Source organism: Cyprinus carpio, chromosome B9 (genome assembly GCF_018340385.1).
Source record: "Cyprinus carpio isolate SPL01 chromosome B9, ASM1834038v1, whole genome shotgun sequence".
In the NCBI taxonomy this organism is placed as follows: Eukaryota; Metazoa; Chordata; class Actinopteri; order Cypriniformes; family Cyprinidae; genus Cyprinus; species Cyprinus carpio.
In genome coordinates this window covers 30,493,554-30,513,783 of record NC_056605.1, presented here as the reverse complement: position 1 = coordinate 30,513,783, position 20,230 = coordinate 30,493,554, and the positions used below count along the sequence as shown (strand labels likewise).

Here is a 20,230-nt window from a genome sequence, read left to right as displayed (position 1 = left end):
ATTTTATTTTATTTTATTTTATTTTATTTTTTATTTTTCTGCAGCACATGAATTTTGTATTCTATGTAGAACCTGAGCCAAAGGTTTAGATCTACTATTATTTTTAAATGTATTATTTATTATTTCTTTTATTTTATTTTATTATTATCAGATGCATGTATCCAAAGAAACCTACATTACATTCAAGTTATACATAAGTTTTTGCATTCCCTGCGACTTGAACCCATGACCTCTACCAATACTCTACCATTTAAACAAAATGATTTATTTTATTTTATTTTATTTTATTTTATTTTATTTTTTATGCAGCAATAAAAACATGAATTTTGTATTTTATGTAGAACTTGAACCAAAGGTTTAGATCTACTATTATTTGTAAATTTATTATAATTTTTTTGTTATATTTTATTTTATTTTATTATTATCCGATGCATGTATCCAAAGAAACCTATATTACATTCAAGTTATACATAAGTTTTTGCATTCCCTGCGACTCGAGCCCATTTTATTTTATTTTATTTTATTTTATTTTATTTTATTTTATTTTATTTTATTTTATTTTATTTTATTTTATTTTATTTTATTTTATTTTATTTTATTTTATTTTATTTTATTTTATTTTATTTATTTTATTTTATTTTTATTTTTTTTTATTTATTTTTATTTTATTTAAGATGAGGGCTGTGAATTAACAGGTTAAACATCCAGTTATCTGATTAAGCAGCTTTTAGTTATTCAGATGCCGATGGTTTGGTGTTACCAATTTTAGTATATGCAATGAACAGTATTATTAATTTGATAGATCTATATCATCACAGCTTGTGTTTTCTAAAGGTATGCATTATTTTAGAGAGACTCTGACAAACAGACTCTTTCAATGCCGACGTGAGATTCTCGAGTGACATCAGACAGGATGTGCTACAGAGACTCATCCAATATTTCATTTCATCTCCCAGGGACTTTGAAGCGCAGTGCTTAGGGTTTCAGTCAAGCTCTGTGCGTCTCCGTCTTAATCGGCCGAGCTGTCTTCTGTCAAACACAATGTGAGCTAAATGATGTATCAACCATGTTTCCCGGGGGACCTGCCGTCCCTCGTGTGTTACCATGGCAACAGGTGAGCAGGGTGGACATTTGGTCGCATTTAAAGAGAATTGCATCCACGTGGGAACCGAGGCTCAGGGACAGCAAACGTGCAGCAGACAGCGGCAAATTACACATGCACAGATAAGACAAAAGCACTTAATTAGAGGCTCATCACTAATCAGTTTGCAGCGTAATGCTACATTTTTAACAGATGAGTGTGTGGTGTTTTGCTAATGAAATTGGGTGTATTCCAATCAATCCCTGCATGCATCAGTCACATAAGCGCAAGCTGATTAGTAAAGCTCTCTTCATTAGTTTGTTGACTGATTAATTCACGTATTTGCAGATGATGCTGTGTTGATGGAGAATTGATTAACTTTATCTTTTTAATACCTTTTTAATACCTGTTTGCAATTATAAACAGAGGCGGTCAATCTTCTAGACACACCAGGCTATTGACTTTTAACATATTCTGCCTAAGAACTGCCTACTTAGACAGGAAAAGACCGCACATCTGCGTTATGTTATGTTATGTAGTTTTAAATGTCCATTTTTAGAAGTAAAATGGGTTGCACACAATTTTTCATGATGATTTAGCTTCCATTATAATATTATATATTATTATATAATATCCTTCCGAATAGTCCTTCCATTATGCATTTTTTTTCCTTTTTTCTTTTTGAATATCGAATTTCAGTCAAATTTTCATTCCCTTTTGTAAGTAAAATGGGTTGCATGCTGATTATGTAATAATATTATATAATAATTATATTATATTATATTTTGTCTTTTAAAATGTCAATTTTGAGAAGTAAAATAGGTTGTACATAATGTTTCATGATGATTTTGATTTTATTATAATATTATATAATATTATTATACTACAGGTGCATCTCAATAAATTAGAATGTCATGGAAAAGTTCATTTATTTCAGTAATTTTACTCAAATTGTGAAACTTGTGTATTAAATAAATTCAGTGCACACAGACTGAAGTAGTTGAAGTCTTTGGTTCTTTTAATTGTGATGATTTTGGCTCACATTTAACAAAAACCCACCAATTCATCTCAACAAATTAAAATACTTCATAAGACCAATAATAAAAAAAAAAACATTTTTAGTGAATTGTTGGCCTTCTGGAAAGTATGTTAATTTACTGTACATGTACTCAATACTTGGTAGGGGCTCCTTTTGCTTTGATTACTGCCTCAATTCGGCGTGGCATGGAGGTGATCAGTTTGTGGCTCTGCTGAGGTGTTATGGAAGCCCAGGTTTTTTGACAGTGGCCTTCAGCTAGTCTGGTATTTTTTGGTCTCTTGTTTCTCATTTTCCTCTTGACAATACCTCATAGATTCTCTCTGGGGTTCAGGTCTGGTGAGTTTGCTGGCCAGTCAAGCACACCCGACACCATGGTCATTTAACCAACTTTTGGTGCTTTTGGCAGTTTGGGCAGTTGCCAAATCCTGCTGGAAAATGAAATCAGCATCTTCAAAAAGCTGGTCAGCAGAAGGAAACATGAAGTGCTCCAAAATTCTTGGTAAATGGGTGCAGTGACTTTAGTTTTCAAAAAACACAATGGACCAACACCAGCAGATGACATTGCACCCCAAATCATCACAGACTGTGGAAACTTAACACTGGACTTCAAGCAACTTGGATATGAGTTTCTCCACCCTTCCTTCAGACTCTAGGACCTTGGTTTCCAAATGAAATAAAGAACTTGCTTTCATCTGAAAAGAGGTCTTCAGACCCCTGGGCAACTGTCCAGTTCTTCTTCTCCTTAGCCCAGGTAAGACGCCTCGGGAGTGGCTTCACAAGAGGAATACGACAACTGTAGCCAAATTCCTGACACGTCTGTGTGTGGTGGCTCTTGATGCCTTAACCCCAGCCTCAGTCCATTCCTTGTGAAGTTCACTCAAATTCTTGAATTGATTTTGCTTGACAGTCCTCATAAGGCTGTGGTTCTCTTGGTTGGTTGTGCATCTTTTTCTTCCACACTTTTTCCTTCCACTCAACTTTCTGTTAGCATGCTTGGATACGGCACTCTGTGAACAGCCAGCTTCTTTGTCAATGAATGTTTGTGGCTTCCCCTCCTTGTGAAGGGTGTCAATGATTGTCTTCTGGACAACTGTCAGATCAGCAGTCTTCCCCATGATTGTGTAGCGTAGAGAACCAAACTGAGAGACCATGTTGAAGGCTCAGAAAGCCTTTGCAGGTGTTTTGAGTTGATTAGCTGATTGGCATGTCACCATATTCTAATTTGTTGAGATAGTGAATTGCTGTTTTTTGTTTAATGTGAGCCAAAATCATCACAATTAAAAGAACCAAAGACTTAAACTACTTCAGTCTGTGTGCACTGAATTTATTCAATACACGAGTTGCACAGTTTGAGTTGAATTACTGAAATAAATGAACTTTTCCACGACTTTCTAATTTATTGAGATGCACCTGTATGTCCTTCCATATAGTCCTTCCATTATGCTTTTTTTTCTTCTTTTTTTCTTCTTTTTTATATAGCCCAAAAGTTGTAATTATTGATAATTTTAGAGATCTGTAAAGTGGAATATCCAGTTCTGCTCCTGGTTTACTTAAAGCTAAGTGTCTCAAACCAAAGATTTCTTTGGCTGTCTAAATCCTGCGTGATGATGGTCTAATCAGTGTGTCGAAGGGTCGAGGGAAATGCACAGCAATCAAGAGATTGAGCCGGTTAATGTGCGCTTTGGAGTTTTGGCTCGAAGCGAGCAAGTTAATGGTCCCTCCACATGAAGGAGTTTTAGACTGATGCTCTTTTCCCAGAACTCATCTCAGGGTGAGGAGCGTGTCGTTCCTATTAACCCCACCTGTCCAATTGGGAAATATCCCCATCTGTCAAAAACAGCTTTCAGTAATAAATCAGGACAAATTAAGAGGGTCCCTCAGAAGGTGTCCTGCTGTCTCACCCGTCTCTGCCAGGTTTCCTCACTGCGTAAGCGCTTCTCATGTGAATGGTGGTGAACTCTGCTGTTAGGACATCGCTTCACTTCACAGAGAAATATTTCACTTTCATTCTCTTAGATCTGATGCCTCCTTTGGGTATGTCAGTTTTTTCAAGAGAGGAACTGAATAAAGAATTATGAAATAAGCCAACTGATGTCGAGCATTACAGTGAGTTTATATCACAGAAAATAGGTATTTTTAGGCATCAAGTCCCACTTAACCATGGTAAAATCACTGTAAACTCCTCTGAATCTACTGATGTTCCCTTATGTTTTCTTCTACTATTTGTAAAGTTGTGTGTGATGTAATTAAATCAGTTTATGCTGTGCATACAAACTATTTCCTCAATTGATGATCTGAGTCCATCTGAGTTCAGATCCTCGTGTTTTTATCCATTAGGCTGGTGAACTTTTATCATTTATGGCTGCAGGATGACTGGATGGCAGTGATGGCTCAGAAAGACTCATTTGCGAGCTGCATTATTTATCAAGTGCAAACAGTGGCATGATATTGGGCTTCAGAGATAAATCAACATGGATTGAGAGCAGCTCCTCAAGGGCTCACAGTCCTCAAGCTGTTCTGTTATGAGCTTCAGTCCAGCAGCCAGTCGTGACAGCCCTGTTATAAAAACCAAAAGTTTTAAAAAGAGTTTGATCTGTCGGCCACCATGCCACAAGACTTCTGACAGCAACAGTGTAGCCAAAAATGACATTATAGTGTATATTATATTATATCACATCACATCATATATCATATCATATCATATAATGTTTAGATCCTCTATTATATATTTATTTATTATTATTGATTTATTGTTTATTACCACAGAAAAGGAAAAACCAGGGTCAAATCGTTGTAAACTCATCTGAATTTACTGAAGGTGTTCCCTTTGTTTTATTTTACTATTTGTAAAGTTGTGCATTTATTATATTATATATCACATTTTTTATTACATTTTAATACATTATATTAATTAATATTTTTTTATTTATAGATATTCCTGTCAGTATTTTCATATACTCAATTGTCAGCTGTATTTACAGTTTATTGTTGTATTTGTGCATATAAATGACTGATGAATTTTTGTTTTGTGAACAACTGTGGAGAACATGCATCATTTATTTGAACTAGTTTTTACAGTATTCTAGTTAGGCATTAAACATTTTGAATCTACTTGACTACAATGACTGTTTGTTTGAAATAATTGTTCCTCTGGTTAAAAAAAGGCATTTCAGAGCAATTGCATATATATATATATATATATATATATATATATATATATATATATATATATATATATATATATATACAACATATCTTGCCATATTTAATTATATAAGTGACAGCAAATATTGCATGATTCTAAATGTAAAACAGATGAATATGAAGTCTCTAAGGCTCTGGTTCTCTCTGCAGGTGGTGGCGTATCATTACTGTCAGGCTGATAACACATACACGTGTCTGGTTCCTGAGTTTGTGCACAGTGTGGCTGCTCTCCTGTGCCGAGCGCATCAGCTGGGTGCATTCAGAGAGCTGCTGCTGAAAGAGCCGCACCTGCAGAGCATGCTCAGTCTGCGCTCCTGTGTGCAGGACCCCATGGCTGCCTTCCGCAGGGGCATCCTGCAGCCCCTCGTCAACCTGCGCAAAGGTATGCAAAACCAGCACCGTTTCCCTGCTTCACACATGTTTCTGATGAGGTTACGAGAAGTGTTCATTTCGTTAATGAAAACTATGACAAAAAATTATTTTCCCATGACGAATACAGAAAAGCATTGATGATCTAAAAATATCAGCAAACATGTATTCGGCTCAAATGAAAATGCAATACAACCAGTCTGTGAAAAACATGGATGTAATTAGGAATTATTGGAATTGATATTACAGGGTTTCTGCAGGTCTTAAATGTTTTTAATTTTCCCTTCCACTAATTAAATTCATAGTTATGGCATTAAATGTTGCATGGACTGCAAAACAAATTGAAACATCCTTAAAACAAAATACATTTACTTGGAGATGCAAAATGACATTAGTTGAACTCCAGTATTCTGGAAAAAAAATAAATAAGCGAGTTTATGCTTAGAACAAGAACAAATATCTGTCGATGGGGTTTGAAAACTCTCCTTTGAATTAGGTTGATTTTTTTTCTGAGCCTAGTGGCAGATATTTGTCTTGTTTTGATCATAAATTCACTTCATTTTGACATTTCGTCAAGACATTTCCTCAGTGTGTCTTGATTTAAGAATATGTACACATTTGCACTGGAAAACAAGACCAAAATACTGATGAAGAACATCGCTTTTGTGCAGTGTGATCAGAAAGTACAGTAAAAGTTATTTCCATATTATAGCTGTTTTCTCTCTCTTTTTTCTCCCCCATCAATTACACATTATTGTAAAGAAAACAATGCCATCCAGACAGTCCTTGCATGCATTTCACTGGAATTAAAATAAGTTGCAGATGTTGTTTCTTGTTGATGTTAATTCCATAATAGAGTGATTAATATTTTATGCTCTTGCTGCATCCGTTACAGTTCAGAGAAGGTTATATGGACAGAAGGAACATCATGTGTTGTATCACACCGGATGAGTCAGATGTCATGTTCTCCATGTTTAGCAGATGGTCAGATTATATGAATGGGGTGGATTTGCTTGGTTGTTGCATTAAATGCAGTAAAATCCGTTTTCCAAGCCTGCTAGCACATACGCTCTCATGTACTGGCCAACATTTATTTCTTAGAAATGGAATTGTTTCAGTGAAATGAATTAAACCTACTGAGCTTCCAGAAATAATAAGGTTGGCAATCAAGAACCGGTTTCAGTTTATAAAGAGAATACCGGAACCGAAAGATCTTCAAGACATTTGGTTTCGTTAATAGTTTGTCTACATTCTTTCAAAAACACTGGAATCATTGACAGAAATAGTTCAATTCCTTCCTTAATTATTGACATCCTCCCTCTCACGTGTCATGAAGAGGAATGAAAGGCTCGGTTTTCCTCTTGATCATCTATAGGTTTCTCCTGCATCATCCGTGCGTTTATTTTCTCTTTAGGCTCAGGCTCTCTCCGAGTCTCTGAGATCTCAAGGTCACTGTGGTTTGTTTTATGTGGAGGTCCAGTCTTTTGCTCAGCTCGATCGATGTTTTATTGTAGAAGTGTGCGTTTCAGACGCAGATAAACAAACCCTGTGTTTGTATGATGGAAATGGAAGATGCTTTCGATCAATACGGCCTCAAGAGGAGAGACGACAAACCTTGATGGAAACTATCTTCTGCTCTCCTCTCGTTGCAAAAAAAAAAGTGTTTTCTTATGTCATTTTTATTTTATGTTTCTCTGTTGGGATTTTCTCGCCTCAGTAAAAGCTTAAATTTAATACACATTTTAATACTGTATGTATAAAACAAGAACCAATTTGCAGCTCAGTACACTAAATATATTTTATTTTTAAATATTTAAAGATGGAGTATATAAAATAAATATTATCTTTGATATATATTCATATAATATGTTTTCTTCAGTAATTTTTATTTTTATCTGAATTTTTTTTTCTCCAGTGGGATTTTTTGCCTCGTTATAAGATTATATCTAATACACATTATAATATGTAGTAAAATAACAGGAACCAGTTTGTAGCGCAATACACATATTTTTATTTATTTAATTTATTTTTATATTTTAAGGTTAGTATTTTAAGAGATTAAGAATATATATATATATATATATATATATATATATATAATTATTATAATTTTTAATACTATTATTATTGATACATATTTATATACTTACTTGTATATTTATATACTAGATGGTGGATGAGAAGATCCCTCTCACAATGTAAAGCATTTTGAGTGCCTAGAAAAGCGCTATATAAATGTAATGAATTATTATTATTATTAGATAATATAATAAAGTTGTGCTTATAACAAGATAAAAATATTTTTTTTATTTATTTATTTGCTTGCTTGCAGTGTGGACACATAACTCATGAGATTTATAAAATCTAAATTATGAGATTTATAATTTATTGATATATTCATTGAAAACTAATCTTAATTCGTTATGCAGTCTTGCTTTTCTGAATGTCCGCTACAGCCACACAGTGTCTTATTGAACCGACTCTCGGGGAAGTGCTTGGGCTGAATCTCTCCGTCCTGCCATGAAGAAGTCAGCGCAGAGATTTGTGGTGGCGCTTTAAAAGCAGAGATGCTTTATGGATGCTGCTCGGCCATATTCCTCATTCAGATAATATTTGAAAGCAGAGGAAGTGCAGCTCTTGATGAGTTGCTCGCTGAAGAACTATATCTCTGTCTCTGTGTTATTCCGCTGCGACGGCTCGGCTCTGGGAAGTGGCTCAGATCTCGTGTGTAATGAATTATTAAAGTGACTCCTGACGGATCCAAACAAAGACATGCCACATCTGAAGACTTTAATTGTGAAGTGGACTGATCCGTGATCATCATTAAGTCACTTTCATTCTATTGTAGAGTGATTCAAATCGTATGGATCCATTTGAATAAGTTGCTTGCTTAAGTCAGTCTCATCTGCATGGAAAACTTCCTCATGTTTTAGCAGTGGCAGAATAAATATAATAACCACAATAACTCAAAGAAAAGAACAAGCCGTTGCACGTCTAGAGCCAGACTCAAGATTCAGATGTAAAGTAGCGTGAGAGATTTCGGTCGTACACTCATTAGTGCTGAAGCGCTTCTGCTCTCTCTCCACCTCTTTCTTGGTATTTTACCATTTATTAATGGATATTTCTGACTCAAACTGGACGAGCTGCATTTGAAGCTGCAGAAAAACACATACCTGTGACATTTTTTATTTTAATTAATGCACAAAATGACTCTTTTGTTGACCATAAGCCATGAACCACTGCAGCTAGACTAATGAACTGCACAGTTTGACTGAAAAATTGTTTTATTCCTTTTATTAATATTATTATGGTAGCACTTAGGTTAGGTAATGCATTAACTAACATTAGCTGATATATATATATATATATATATATATATATATATATATATATATATATATATATATATATATATATATATATATATATATATATATATACTGTATAAAACACTTTGCAATTTGGCATGAATGTATTTAATTAATGTTTTGTATAATGTATGTAATGCATGCACTTGTTATGTTGTTTATCAGAGAGGAAGATTCCAGAGGAAGATTGCATCATCTTGATTGACGGGTTGAACGAAGCAGAGTTTCACAAACCGGACTATGGTGACACCGTCGCCTCCTTCATCACCAAGATCATCTCCAAGTTCCCCAACTGGCTTAAACTGATCGTCACTGTGAGAACAAGTCTTCTGGTGAGACGTGATTATATACTGTACTAAAGCTGCTGGAATGGGTGGCAGATCTATTCTGAGCTGGAAAAATCAATGTTCAATGCAAATAATAAAATGCGACTGATCATATAAGTAAAAAAACAGACTTAACTAGGAAAGAGAATCTAGTCAGATTTGACTGATGGACAGATTGAGTGACACCCTCATGTTAAAAACTATAAACAAAGTTAAACTAAATGGAAAATATGACAAATTAGATGATATTAAATACAGTTTTAATGGAAGTTTATGTAAATATGGTTTGTGTGTCCACAGTGTGTTTTGCACAGTGAATCATTGGCTGCTGAGGCACGAAGCTGGATTTCAAGAGTTTTTTTTTTTTTTTCACTTGTCATAATTCACCCAAAATCAAAAGAAATAAAAATGATATAGAAAACTGTCGGTCACGCTTTATTTTAAGATCCAGTTCTCACTATTAACAAACCATTAACTATGACTTTTGCCTCAATAAACTCCTAATCTGATGCTTATTTTTAGGTGTTGGGTATGATTAGGGATGCAGAATATGGTCATATAGAATACAGCGGCATGCGAAAGTTTGGGAACCCCTTGCAGAATCTGTGAAAAATTGTAATAATTTTAACAAAATAAGAAAGATCATACAAAATACATGTTATTTTTTATTTAGTACTGTCCTGAGTAAGATATTTTACATAAAAAATGTTTACATATACTCCACAAGACAAAAAGGTAGCTGAAATTATTAAAATAACCCCCTTCAAAAGTTTGTTTTGTGATGGTTGTTCATGAGTCCCTTGTTTGTTCTGAACAGTTAAATTGAGCTCGGTTCTTCAGAAAAATCCTCCAGCTCCTGCAGATTCTCCAGTTTTCCAGCATCCTTTGCATATCTGAACCCTTTCCAGCAGTGACTCTATGATTTTGAGATCCATCTTTTCACACTGAGGACAATCGAGGGACTCAAGCACAGCTATTAAAAAATGTTCAAACATTCACGGATGCTCCAGAAGAAAACATGATGCATTAAGAGCCGGGGGGTGAAAACTTTTGAATTTGACGATCAAGATAAATTGTGCTTAATTTGTCTTCCAGGAGTATCTTCTGTTGCTTCCGAAGGGCAGTGCTAAATGGAAAAAAAATGATATTTCAACAAAATAAGATAAATTTGGCCATCTTCATCCTGTTCAAAAGTTTTCACCCCCCGGCTCGTGTTTCCTAAGAATCTTCAGGATCTGGAGGATTTTTCTGAAGAACAAAGCTCAGTTTAACTGTTCAGAACAAACAAGAGACTCATGAACAACCATCACAAAACAGTCGTGGATCATCAGGTCACCACACGCAATATTAACCCTCTGGAGTCTAAGGGTATTTTTGGGGCCTGGAGAAGTTTTGTCATGCCCTGACATTTGTGCTTTTTTTCAGTTTCTTATAAATATCTAAATGGCTAAAGTGTAATCTCACTGTAATCAGCACAAACTAGGCTATAATAATATGTGAGCAGCATGTATGTACATGATTGTGTTTTTGAGAAAAAAAATGTTATGCGTGGTTAGTGAAAAACTAAAAATGTTAAATCACTTGAAAAAGGCAATAAAACACATACAGAAAATTGGTTCCCAGGAATTTTGAGAACTGGAGCTTGTAGCCTAGAATTTTTTTTTCTAAATGATGTGAAAATCATCTTGTTTACTCACTTTCAGAAAACAATATATTGATTTAAAATTTTCTAAGACACTTTTTGTTGGTAAAAGTCATATGCGAGTAGGCGTCAACTATCATGAATTTACACCTGAGAAGACAAAGGCCTGCATAATGAGCTGCATAATGAGCCATTCAGTCAGCTGTGTCACTGAGAGGTATGAGTTACAAGAAAGAATGTGAGGACAAAATAAATCTATATAAATTTATGTTTGTAGTTTTATTTAGAATATATTTAATTATCCCACAACATAATTTAATATTCACTTGTGAGTGCAGTTAAACAGTTTATTAGGAAAAATCAAAGCTGACTTTCAAACTGAATTTTTTGCCTCATTACTCCAGTCACACAATCCTTCAGAAATCCTTTTAACAATCTTATTTTCTACAAAAAAACATTTATTGTTATTATTATCATTATTATTATTATTATTATTATATTATTATTATTATTAATGTTGAAAAGAGCTGAGAATATTTTTTTTTTAGGTTTTTTAGGGGGGATAAATTGAAAGAACAGCAATGATTGTTACATTTGTTACAGTTACATTTATTGTTACATTTATATTATTTACATCAAGCTTTTGAATGGTATAGTAGTGTATATTGTTATTGAAACTTCATAATATTTCACTTGATTATATATTTAGTCAGGAATTATAGTTTGGAAAAAGTCTTTGGAAAAAGTCTAACTAGTAAAATGTTTACACGTTATGTGAAAACTAGTACAAGTATACAAATCAATAAAAAGAGACTTACTCATGTTTATGAACTCTGCTGAATAAAGTGCTTTCTTTTTTCTGAGGAAATCCAAATCTCAAATCTCAAATCCTCAACCACATCACATCTTTTTGGGGTGAATTATGTCTTATTCCTCTCATCGCGAAGCAAACAGTAAAATAATAAAAACTTGAAGAACAGTCTCGCTGCGTTTGTCTTCTGTTGTGTGGGCGTATTCAAAAGCCGCGCGCTTCAGTGAAACATTTGAATCTCAAAAAGCGCGCTCGGCGCGGGGGGCGTGGTCGCATTAGAAGATAATGAAGGGAGACGTGAAAAACGGACATCGCGTTGTTTTTCATATGTATTACTTTATCACAGAATATTTGTTTTCAGCAGCACTTGTTTAGTTTAAAAGTAGACATGTCAGGCTTTCTATAGATATCTCTCTCATGTCTCTTCGTTGAGTATTCACTGAGTTACAGTTCATTTTAATGACGCATTTGTATCTGAAGATCAGCGCAGACAAAGGCTGCAGACAGCACTCCTTGTTTGTTATCTTTATTTTATAAGTGCACAAAGTTTTGTTATTATGTCTGTATACAAAAAAAAAGTAGACCCTTTACAGATTCGATTGATGTATTGCACTTATCTGTACGATCAAAACTGAAAGTGTAATTTAAGTTCTTTTCGGGGTTATCAGGAGAAAATACCCCAAAACGCGTATACGCGTTAATCGACTCCAGAGGGTTAAGAACCAAGGGTTCACAAACTTTTGAGTGGGGTTATTTTAATAATTTCAGCTATTTTTTTTGTCTTATGGACTAAATATAAATATATTTTATGTAAAATATCTTACTCAGGACAGTACTAAATAAAAAATAACATGCATTTTGTATGGTCCCTCTTATTTTGTTGAAATTATTCACATTTTCACAGATTCTGCAAGGGGTTCCCAAACTTCCGCATTGCCACTGTATGTGCTTTATATGTACTAAAAAACAGACAATATGTTAATAAGAGGCATACTAATAAGCAACTTGTTAATAGTGAGAATTGGTCCCTATACTAAAGTGTTAATTGTTATATATAATACGTTACAAATATAAAAAAAAAATACATACTATTGTTATAAACAAGTATGAAAATATGCCTTTCTGCATTATATAATTTCTTATTTTGTGTTTTGATTTGGTAGTGAGATGGGTGTTTTTGTCAGGTACATCCGTCTAACCCAGAATATTTTTCTCATCTGCTCAGATCAGGTTGGGTGTTACGTTCACCGTCTCAGGCTCTCTCCACCTCTTCTTGTCACTTTGGGCAGGAGAGTGTTGTAGCTCTAATAAGGAACATTGACCCTCCAAATGAGACGGTGCGACAGCTAGACAGTAATCCAGACAGGAGGAGGTGGAAAGGAAAAGGGAGTGATTTCGAGAGAGAGACAGTGTTCGTGTTGGCTGCGTTTTGACAGTTTGAAAGGTAGTGCTCGACTAGCAGAGCAGAATCATCTAGTGTTTGATATGTGTCAGACGACAGATTGGAGAGTGTGTGTGTGTGTGCGCATGCACGCATGAGCGCAGATGTGTTATTGTACTTATGAAAGCCTCCTAATGCGTTCTGCTTTAGCTGTCACTATAAGTGAGGAGAGGTAGTCTGGCACTCAATAGGACTTTACAGTAGTTTTCAGCCTTATGACAGTATTTGTTGTATATCTTGAGATTTATGTATTTGCTCTGAAATTATTTAAAATGCACTTTTTTATATATCCAATATGCCACTGTAGACTAGTAATTTAACACAGTAAAACTGCAGTTTACAACGAAACACAAGTAACACAATTTAAAATACAGTAAAAACTGCTGTAGTTAAAATAGTCAAGGCATGTGTTGTTTTTACTAAATGAACACAAGGAAGATTCATATTTAATTACAGTTAATTATTAATTGCAATATTACAATACTAATAAAGTATATTTACTGTACATGCACTACTTCCAAAAGTTTGGGGTCAGTAAGCTTTTATTTGTTTTGGAAGAAATTAATACTTTTATTCGGCAAGAATGAACACAGTTTCTACAAAAATATCAAAGCAGCGTAACTGTTTTCAGCATCGATAATAATCAGAAATGTTTGTTGAGCAGCAAATGAGTGTATTAGAGTGATTATTACTGAGCACATTCATTCCAATGACGCGCCACGTCTTTAACTACCGAACACATGTTTCTCATGACTGTACGCACACTCGCACCTTTGATAATTGTCCACGTCGTTTTGTCTGACTGTACATATTTACCGGCAGCACGCAGCACCTGCCGCCACTAAATTACATTATATTTGTCCCATATTGTTATTAATATACATACTGACTATAACTTGGACCACTAAATAAATAGACTGCAATTGTTATGTAAGTATGAGGGATAGATTATTTAGTGTACAGGTCATTTCAAGAGTGATAAACAAAGTGATAAATTATTTTTATGCATTTTAAATGTTTAAAAATGTGGAAACCACTCATTGCATCACAGCATCTCCTGACTGCATTATTATTTGTAAAATAGGGGCTTTATGGAGAGTTTGTATACATGGTTATAAGTATAACAGTTTATAATTCATTAATTTAGGGAAATGAACAAGTGTCTTAGCCCTCAAGGGACTATTTGGCCAACCAGCTTATTCCTGCTTGAAAAGCTAAATGTTATTAATAGTGTAAAAAACATCAACTTTGAAGCACATGCTGATTGATGGACTTGCATTACTCAACATTACTTACTACCTTCCAGCAATTACATTCAATGAAGGTAAAATAGTAAAAAACATAATAATAGTTCATTTAAATGGAACCGTAATCTGAAAATTTCTAACAATACCCAACCCTACTTATGAAGATCCGTTGCTGTAACATGTGATGAATTTTGATATTGCCAACCTTTAAATTAAGCTGACAGTAAGTAATAAACAGTATTGAGCATTGAGAAGTTGAGGATTGTGCATTTTTCCTTACCACTATTTTTTAATAATTATTTAATGATTTTGATGGAATCCTAACCGGGACTGGAAAATTTCTAACAATTCCCAACCCTACTGAAGACTGGAGTAATGATGCTGAAAACTCAGCTTTGATCACAGGAATAACATTTCAAATAGAAAAAATCTTAAATTCTAATCATTTTTCATAATATTCCTGTTTTTACTGTATTGTTAATCAAATATATGAAGTCTTAGTGAGCAGGAGAGACTTTAAAAATGTTGTAGTGTATGTCATTCAAACATTTTAATATATTAAAAATATATTTACAAATATGTAAAATATATACATATGACTTGATATTGAATATTTGAGTGAACATTGAAAAAGACAGTTTGAACACCAAAGGTTTTGTTGCAGAAGTTAAAATCAGAGCCTTTCTCTCTGAAAGCTCTTATCATGCGTCTAGTTTAATGACTGAAAATGTGCATTAAACTCATCCTAATATTCACAGTCTGCTTTAGCTTACACTGCCAACAAAATCATCACACATATATTGCATATTCAGTGCACCTGTCTTAATGTGACAGCGAGGTTTTGATTTAAATGTTGTCTCATGTCAGTCTCGGCTGGAGTGTTTCTCAAGCTTTACCCATGATTCAGTGCACATTCAGCAGAACCTCTCTAAGGCGAGAGTAATAGAGTTTATCATTTAAACTTCAGAAGCGAAAATAGTGCTAAAGTTGCTATGTTTGATTCATTTCAGTGAATCAGTTCAAACTGTTTGCTTTACTGAATCGATTCAGAACTCTGATTCAGTTATGCCTTTGATGTACCAACACTGTAAAACTTGACATATGAAATAATAGTCTGAAAAAATAAATAAATAAATATATATATATATATATATATTTAAAGAATAGTTTAGTTAACCATTAGACAAAATATATGTATAAAAAAATGTGCATTTTTTGAGTTTCATATTTGGCACATCTGGATTTTATGGCTTATATAGTATGATATGGAGGAAAAAGCTTCTCAGTTTCATTCAGAGGCCCAAAGTGAGCAAAAAAATGCAATATTTATATGGCCAGAAGGTAAGATGGAAATTCTGATGCTTTGTAATGTAAACCAATGCAATCTTTATAACAGTACAGCAGATATTACATAAAATCTATCAGTCGTCACTCTGTATCTCCAATAATGTCTTAGTAAGATGATATTTCAATGATCAAAACACATAATGTAATGCAATAAAATGATGATTGAAAGATGAACAAATAAATGTTCCTCAAAAGCCTGATGATCATATTTGATGCTCACATTTGAACATGATTTTTCTCATAAATGTGTGGATAATCATGTAAACCGAAGCCACTTCATTCCAGTAAGTGTTCACCTTGAAATGAAAATTACTAATAATATAAAAGTTATTCTTGCATGTACTTTCAGTAAAGATTTCACAGTGAAAAGACACATGAAGCATGAGCTGAAAGTGGATGTTTGTATAATTATACTAAAAAGCTTTTACTCGCTAAAAAAGTAAAAGTGTCTATCAACAGAAGCCATGTAGTAGATTTTTCCGCATCATGTTACAGTGGGTTTTGTTGGGGTGAAAATATATGTAAGTAAATATTGGTGCATATGAATGAGAAACATGCTTTGATCATTTGAACTAATAATCAGGTGTTTTGTCAGGTTTCTGGTGTGATTTCATCTGTTGATTTGTGTGTGTGATGACAGTCTGATGCACCGCAGCCGTCTCTTCAGGTATCAGGAGCGTCTCACAGAGAGTGTGTTGTGGTTTCTCATCAGCGTGTGGTGGCTGGATATGAGGCTCCTGTGTGATGTAAAATTCATTGTGTTCCCTCTCTCTCTCCACTGTGGTGCTGTGTTATTGCTGCAATATGAGCGGGATTATTGGCCCTATTGATTTGTAGAGGTGTGTGGTGTGTTTTTTTTTTTTTTTTTTTTTTTTTTTTTTTTTTTTTTTGTTGGTTGTTTTTTTTAAGTATTCTTGTTGTTGTTGTTGTGGTTGTTGATTTTTTTTTTTTTTTGGTTTGTTTGTGAAGAAGACTTTAAGTGTTTGTCAGTGACATGATGTCTGGAGAAACCATGTTTAAGTGTCTATCAAGAGCGCATGTGCATTCTGGTCCGATGACTTCCTGCATCCCTCCTGTCTTTCTATAAAACATACTGATGGACTATCTGTAAAAATGGCATTATTGAAATCTGATGACAGTTAAGGCTGCACAATAAATTGCGTGTGATTGTCATGCGCATCTTGTCAATAAAGCCGGTTCTGTGATTAGTAGTAAATCTCCATCACCTGCTTTCAGATGGAGCTGCATTTACTACACAGAGCCGTAGATCAAGCGACACAATATCACGTTTATAATCTCGGATGAATCGCATTCAATTATGAGATATTACTACTAATCACAGAACCGGATTTATTGATGAGATGCGCATGACAATCACATGCAATTTGTCTTGCAGCCCTAATGACAGTATTTAATTGAATCTATTCTAAATCTATTATCTTATATTATTTATTTATTTTATTTTTTGTTTCATTTTATTTCATTTATTATATATTTCGTATTTTATAAAATATATTATTTTATAACATGAAAATGTATTGAATCATTAAATAGTCTTAGGCTTACTTTTTTCTGGACTTTATTTATTTATTTATTTTAGTCAAATATGTCCCCTTTTCTGGTACATAATTTCTGTGACATACAGTTATTTTTATTTTTTAATTTTTTTAAGCATTAGGTCTAACAACTGAGCAAATGGAAACAAATTATTAATAATATTATTAAAAAATAATATAATAAAAAATATAAATATTATTGATTCTTAAAATAATAATATAATTTGTTGTCTACTGATGTTATCAGTGATTAAACGTTTTTAAAGTACTCACATGGCAGTTTTCATGTCATGTTGTAGAATCTTAAATTGTATTGTTTTTTTTTTTCATTTAAGTGTCATTATGTTGTTTAATGTTTGTATGCAGAATTTTCTTTGAAATAAAAATATTTTATTTTTTTAGGGTGTTCTTTAATGTTATAATAATTATAAATTATGCATAATTACTTGCAAGCAACCCTAAGACAAACTCTAATCCTAACCCTAACCATATAGTAAGTACATGTAGTTAATTATTATTACTCAGTACTTAAATGTATAATTACACTGTGACAAGAACACCTTAAAATAAAGTATAACCTACTTAGATTTTAATACCTACTTAAAAATACTTACAGATTTCATGAGATAAAAATCAACATTGTCCTCCTCAAAGAAATCTACTGGGAAAGGTTTTTAATGTATTTGATGACATTTCCATCTTGTCTTTTCAGGAGATCACCAGTCTGCTGCCCTTCTCCAAGATCAGCCTGGATGAGTTCCCAGAAAGCAAGGAGATCGGGACGGACCTGAACGCCTACATCCAGCACCGCATCAACGGCAGCCAGAACATCCTCAACAACATCTCCCTCAACGGCAAAGCAGACCCCATCATCGTGGGCAAAGTCAGCTCCCACCTCATCTCCCGCAGCCAGGGCTCGTACCTGTACCTCAAACTGACCCTTGACCTCTTTGAGAAGGGTCATCTGGTCATCAAGAGCGCCAGCTACAAGGTGGTGCCCGTCTCTCTGTCGGAGCTCTACCTGCTGCAGTGCAACATGAAGTTCATGAGCAACTCTGCGTTCGAGCGCGCCGTGCCTGTTCTCAACGTGGCGCTGGCGTCCCTTCACCCCATGACGGACGAGCAGCTGTTTCAGGCGCTGAACGCGGGCAGCGAGCGAGGGGAGCTGCTGTGGAGGACTTCCAGCAGAGGATGGAGACGCTCTCGTGTTTCCTCATCAAGCGCAGGGATAAGACGCGGATGTTCTGCCACCCGTCCTTCAGAGAGTGGCTGGTGTGGCGAGCGGATGGAGAGAGCTCCGACTTCCTGTGTGACCCCAGGTGAGCGTCACTGTTGTGTCTTAACAAATGTCTCAGAGAGTGGAAGAAAAAACTGGACTGGATACGGTTTTCAGCATCTACAATATAGTTATGTACAGTAGTATTGTCGTTTTATATGAATAATATAAACTAATAAATCATAATATTTTTTATTATTTATTATATTGGTTTAATGTAAATGTTTATTTCATATATTTTAATATTTCATTTAAGTTGTAATATTTTAATAATTTAATATAAATTATTTATATTTATTCAGAAGGACTATATTAAAAAATTCACATATCCATGTCTTACAATTATAATAATTTTAAATATCTCATAAAAAGGAAATATCAATTCATCATTTCAAAAATATATTTTAATAATAAAAATAATAATAATTTAATGTATTCAAAAGGCTGAAATTTTAAATATGTATGTATATATAATATGGAGTATATAATATTTCCCGCCTTTTGAATATATTATAGTTTATTATTATAAATGTGTTAAAAAAATATTTAAATACATTATAAATAATATAAGTAATACATTTTTTGTGAAACTATCAGTTATCTTTTTATCACATATTTTTTAATAATAATAAAAAAAAAATGTTTTTGCTATATATTATGTAATAATGATGAATTTTTGGGTATATGTCACACAACCACAGATTCATCATTTCAAGTCATTGTAGCCAAATAGATTAATCTAGGATATGATTAAATGATTGATGACTCTAGTTTTTCAAATGATTGAATCAGTTTGACCAGATTCTCATAAATGGTTACTGAGGTTTAATTGAAATCCTCTATTAAAACGTCTCCGTCTTTATACTCTCATACTCATAAGTATAATGACACAGTCTTTAGACAACTTCATGGCCAGATAAAAAGTATCATAAAATCCTTGCAATCTTCACGATGCTGCTTAAAGTTACATTGTCTGCTAAATCATTGTGAATATTCAATTGCCCAGCTCTAATGACACTGCAGTTTAATGAAGAGCCAGTAGCTGGACTGTATTACTGAGTGTTCAAATCTAGTCCAAGATCAAATTCAGCCCCAAAAAGCTGAAAAATCACAAAAACCCGTTTTCATTTGATTCATATGTTTGACTTTTATATGAGTATGTTGTTCTCTTTTATCACTGTTCAGCTCCAGACACACAGTTGAATTTACTGACTTCATTAAAATAAGAGCAGGAGTTTCCTGTTTGGACACAGACAGATCGCGCTCGTGTGTCTGTCTGTGTGTGAGATGCCAGATCTGTCTTCACAGTCGACTAATGGAATATCATGATCTGCTTGAGGAGATGATTACAGCCAGGGCTGATTTAAGATGCCTGTGCAACATCCATCTCATTAAATTAATTTGAAATATATTACTATTCCAGCTTTGATAATAGACAGAAGAAGGTGATTTTTTTTTTTTTTTTTTACTTTCAAGATTGTTGCATGATTCCCATTTATTTATTTGTACTTTTTGCGTTATAG

The 20,230-nt window shown here is 33.9% G+C and overlaps 1 protein-coding gene across 1 annotated transcript in view; it reads left to right on the top strand.

Moving 5' to 3' along the window:
• Positions 1-20,230, top strand: part of tanc1b (tetratricopeptide repeat, ankyrin repeat and coiled-coil containing 1b) — a 164,534-nt gene that overhangs the window by 119,903 nt on the left and 24,401 nt on the right. Inside the window, 4 exon segments of the mRNA XM_042731899.1 lie at positions 5,475-5,706; positions 9,227-9,393; positions 18,144-18,603; positions 18,606-18,750. Coding sequence (XP_042587833.1) covers positions 5,475-5,706; positions 9,227-9,393; positions 18,144-18,603; positions 18,606-18,750 — 1,004 coding nt within the window.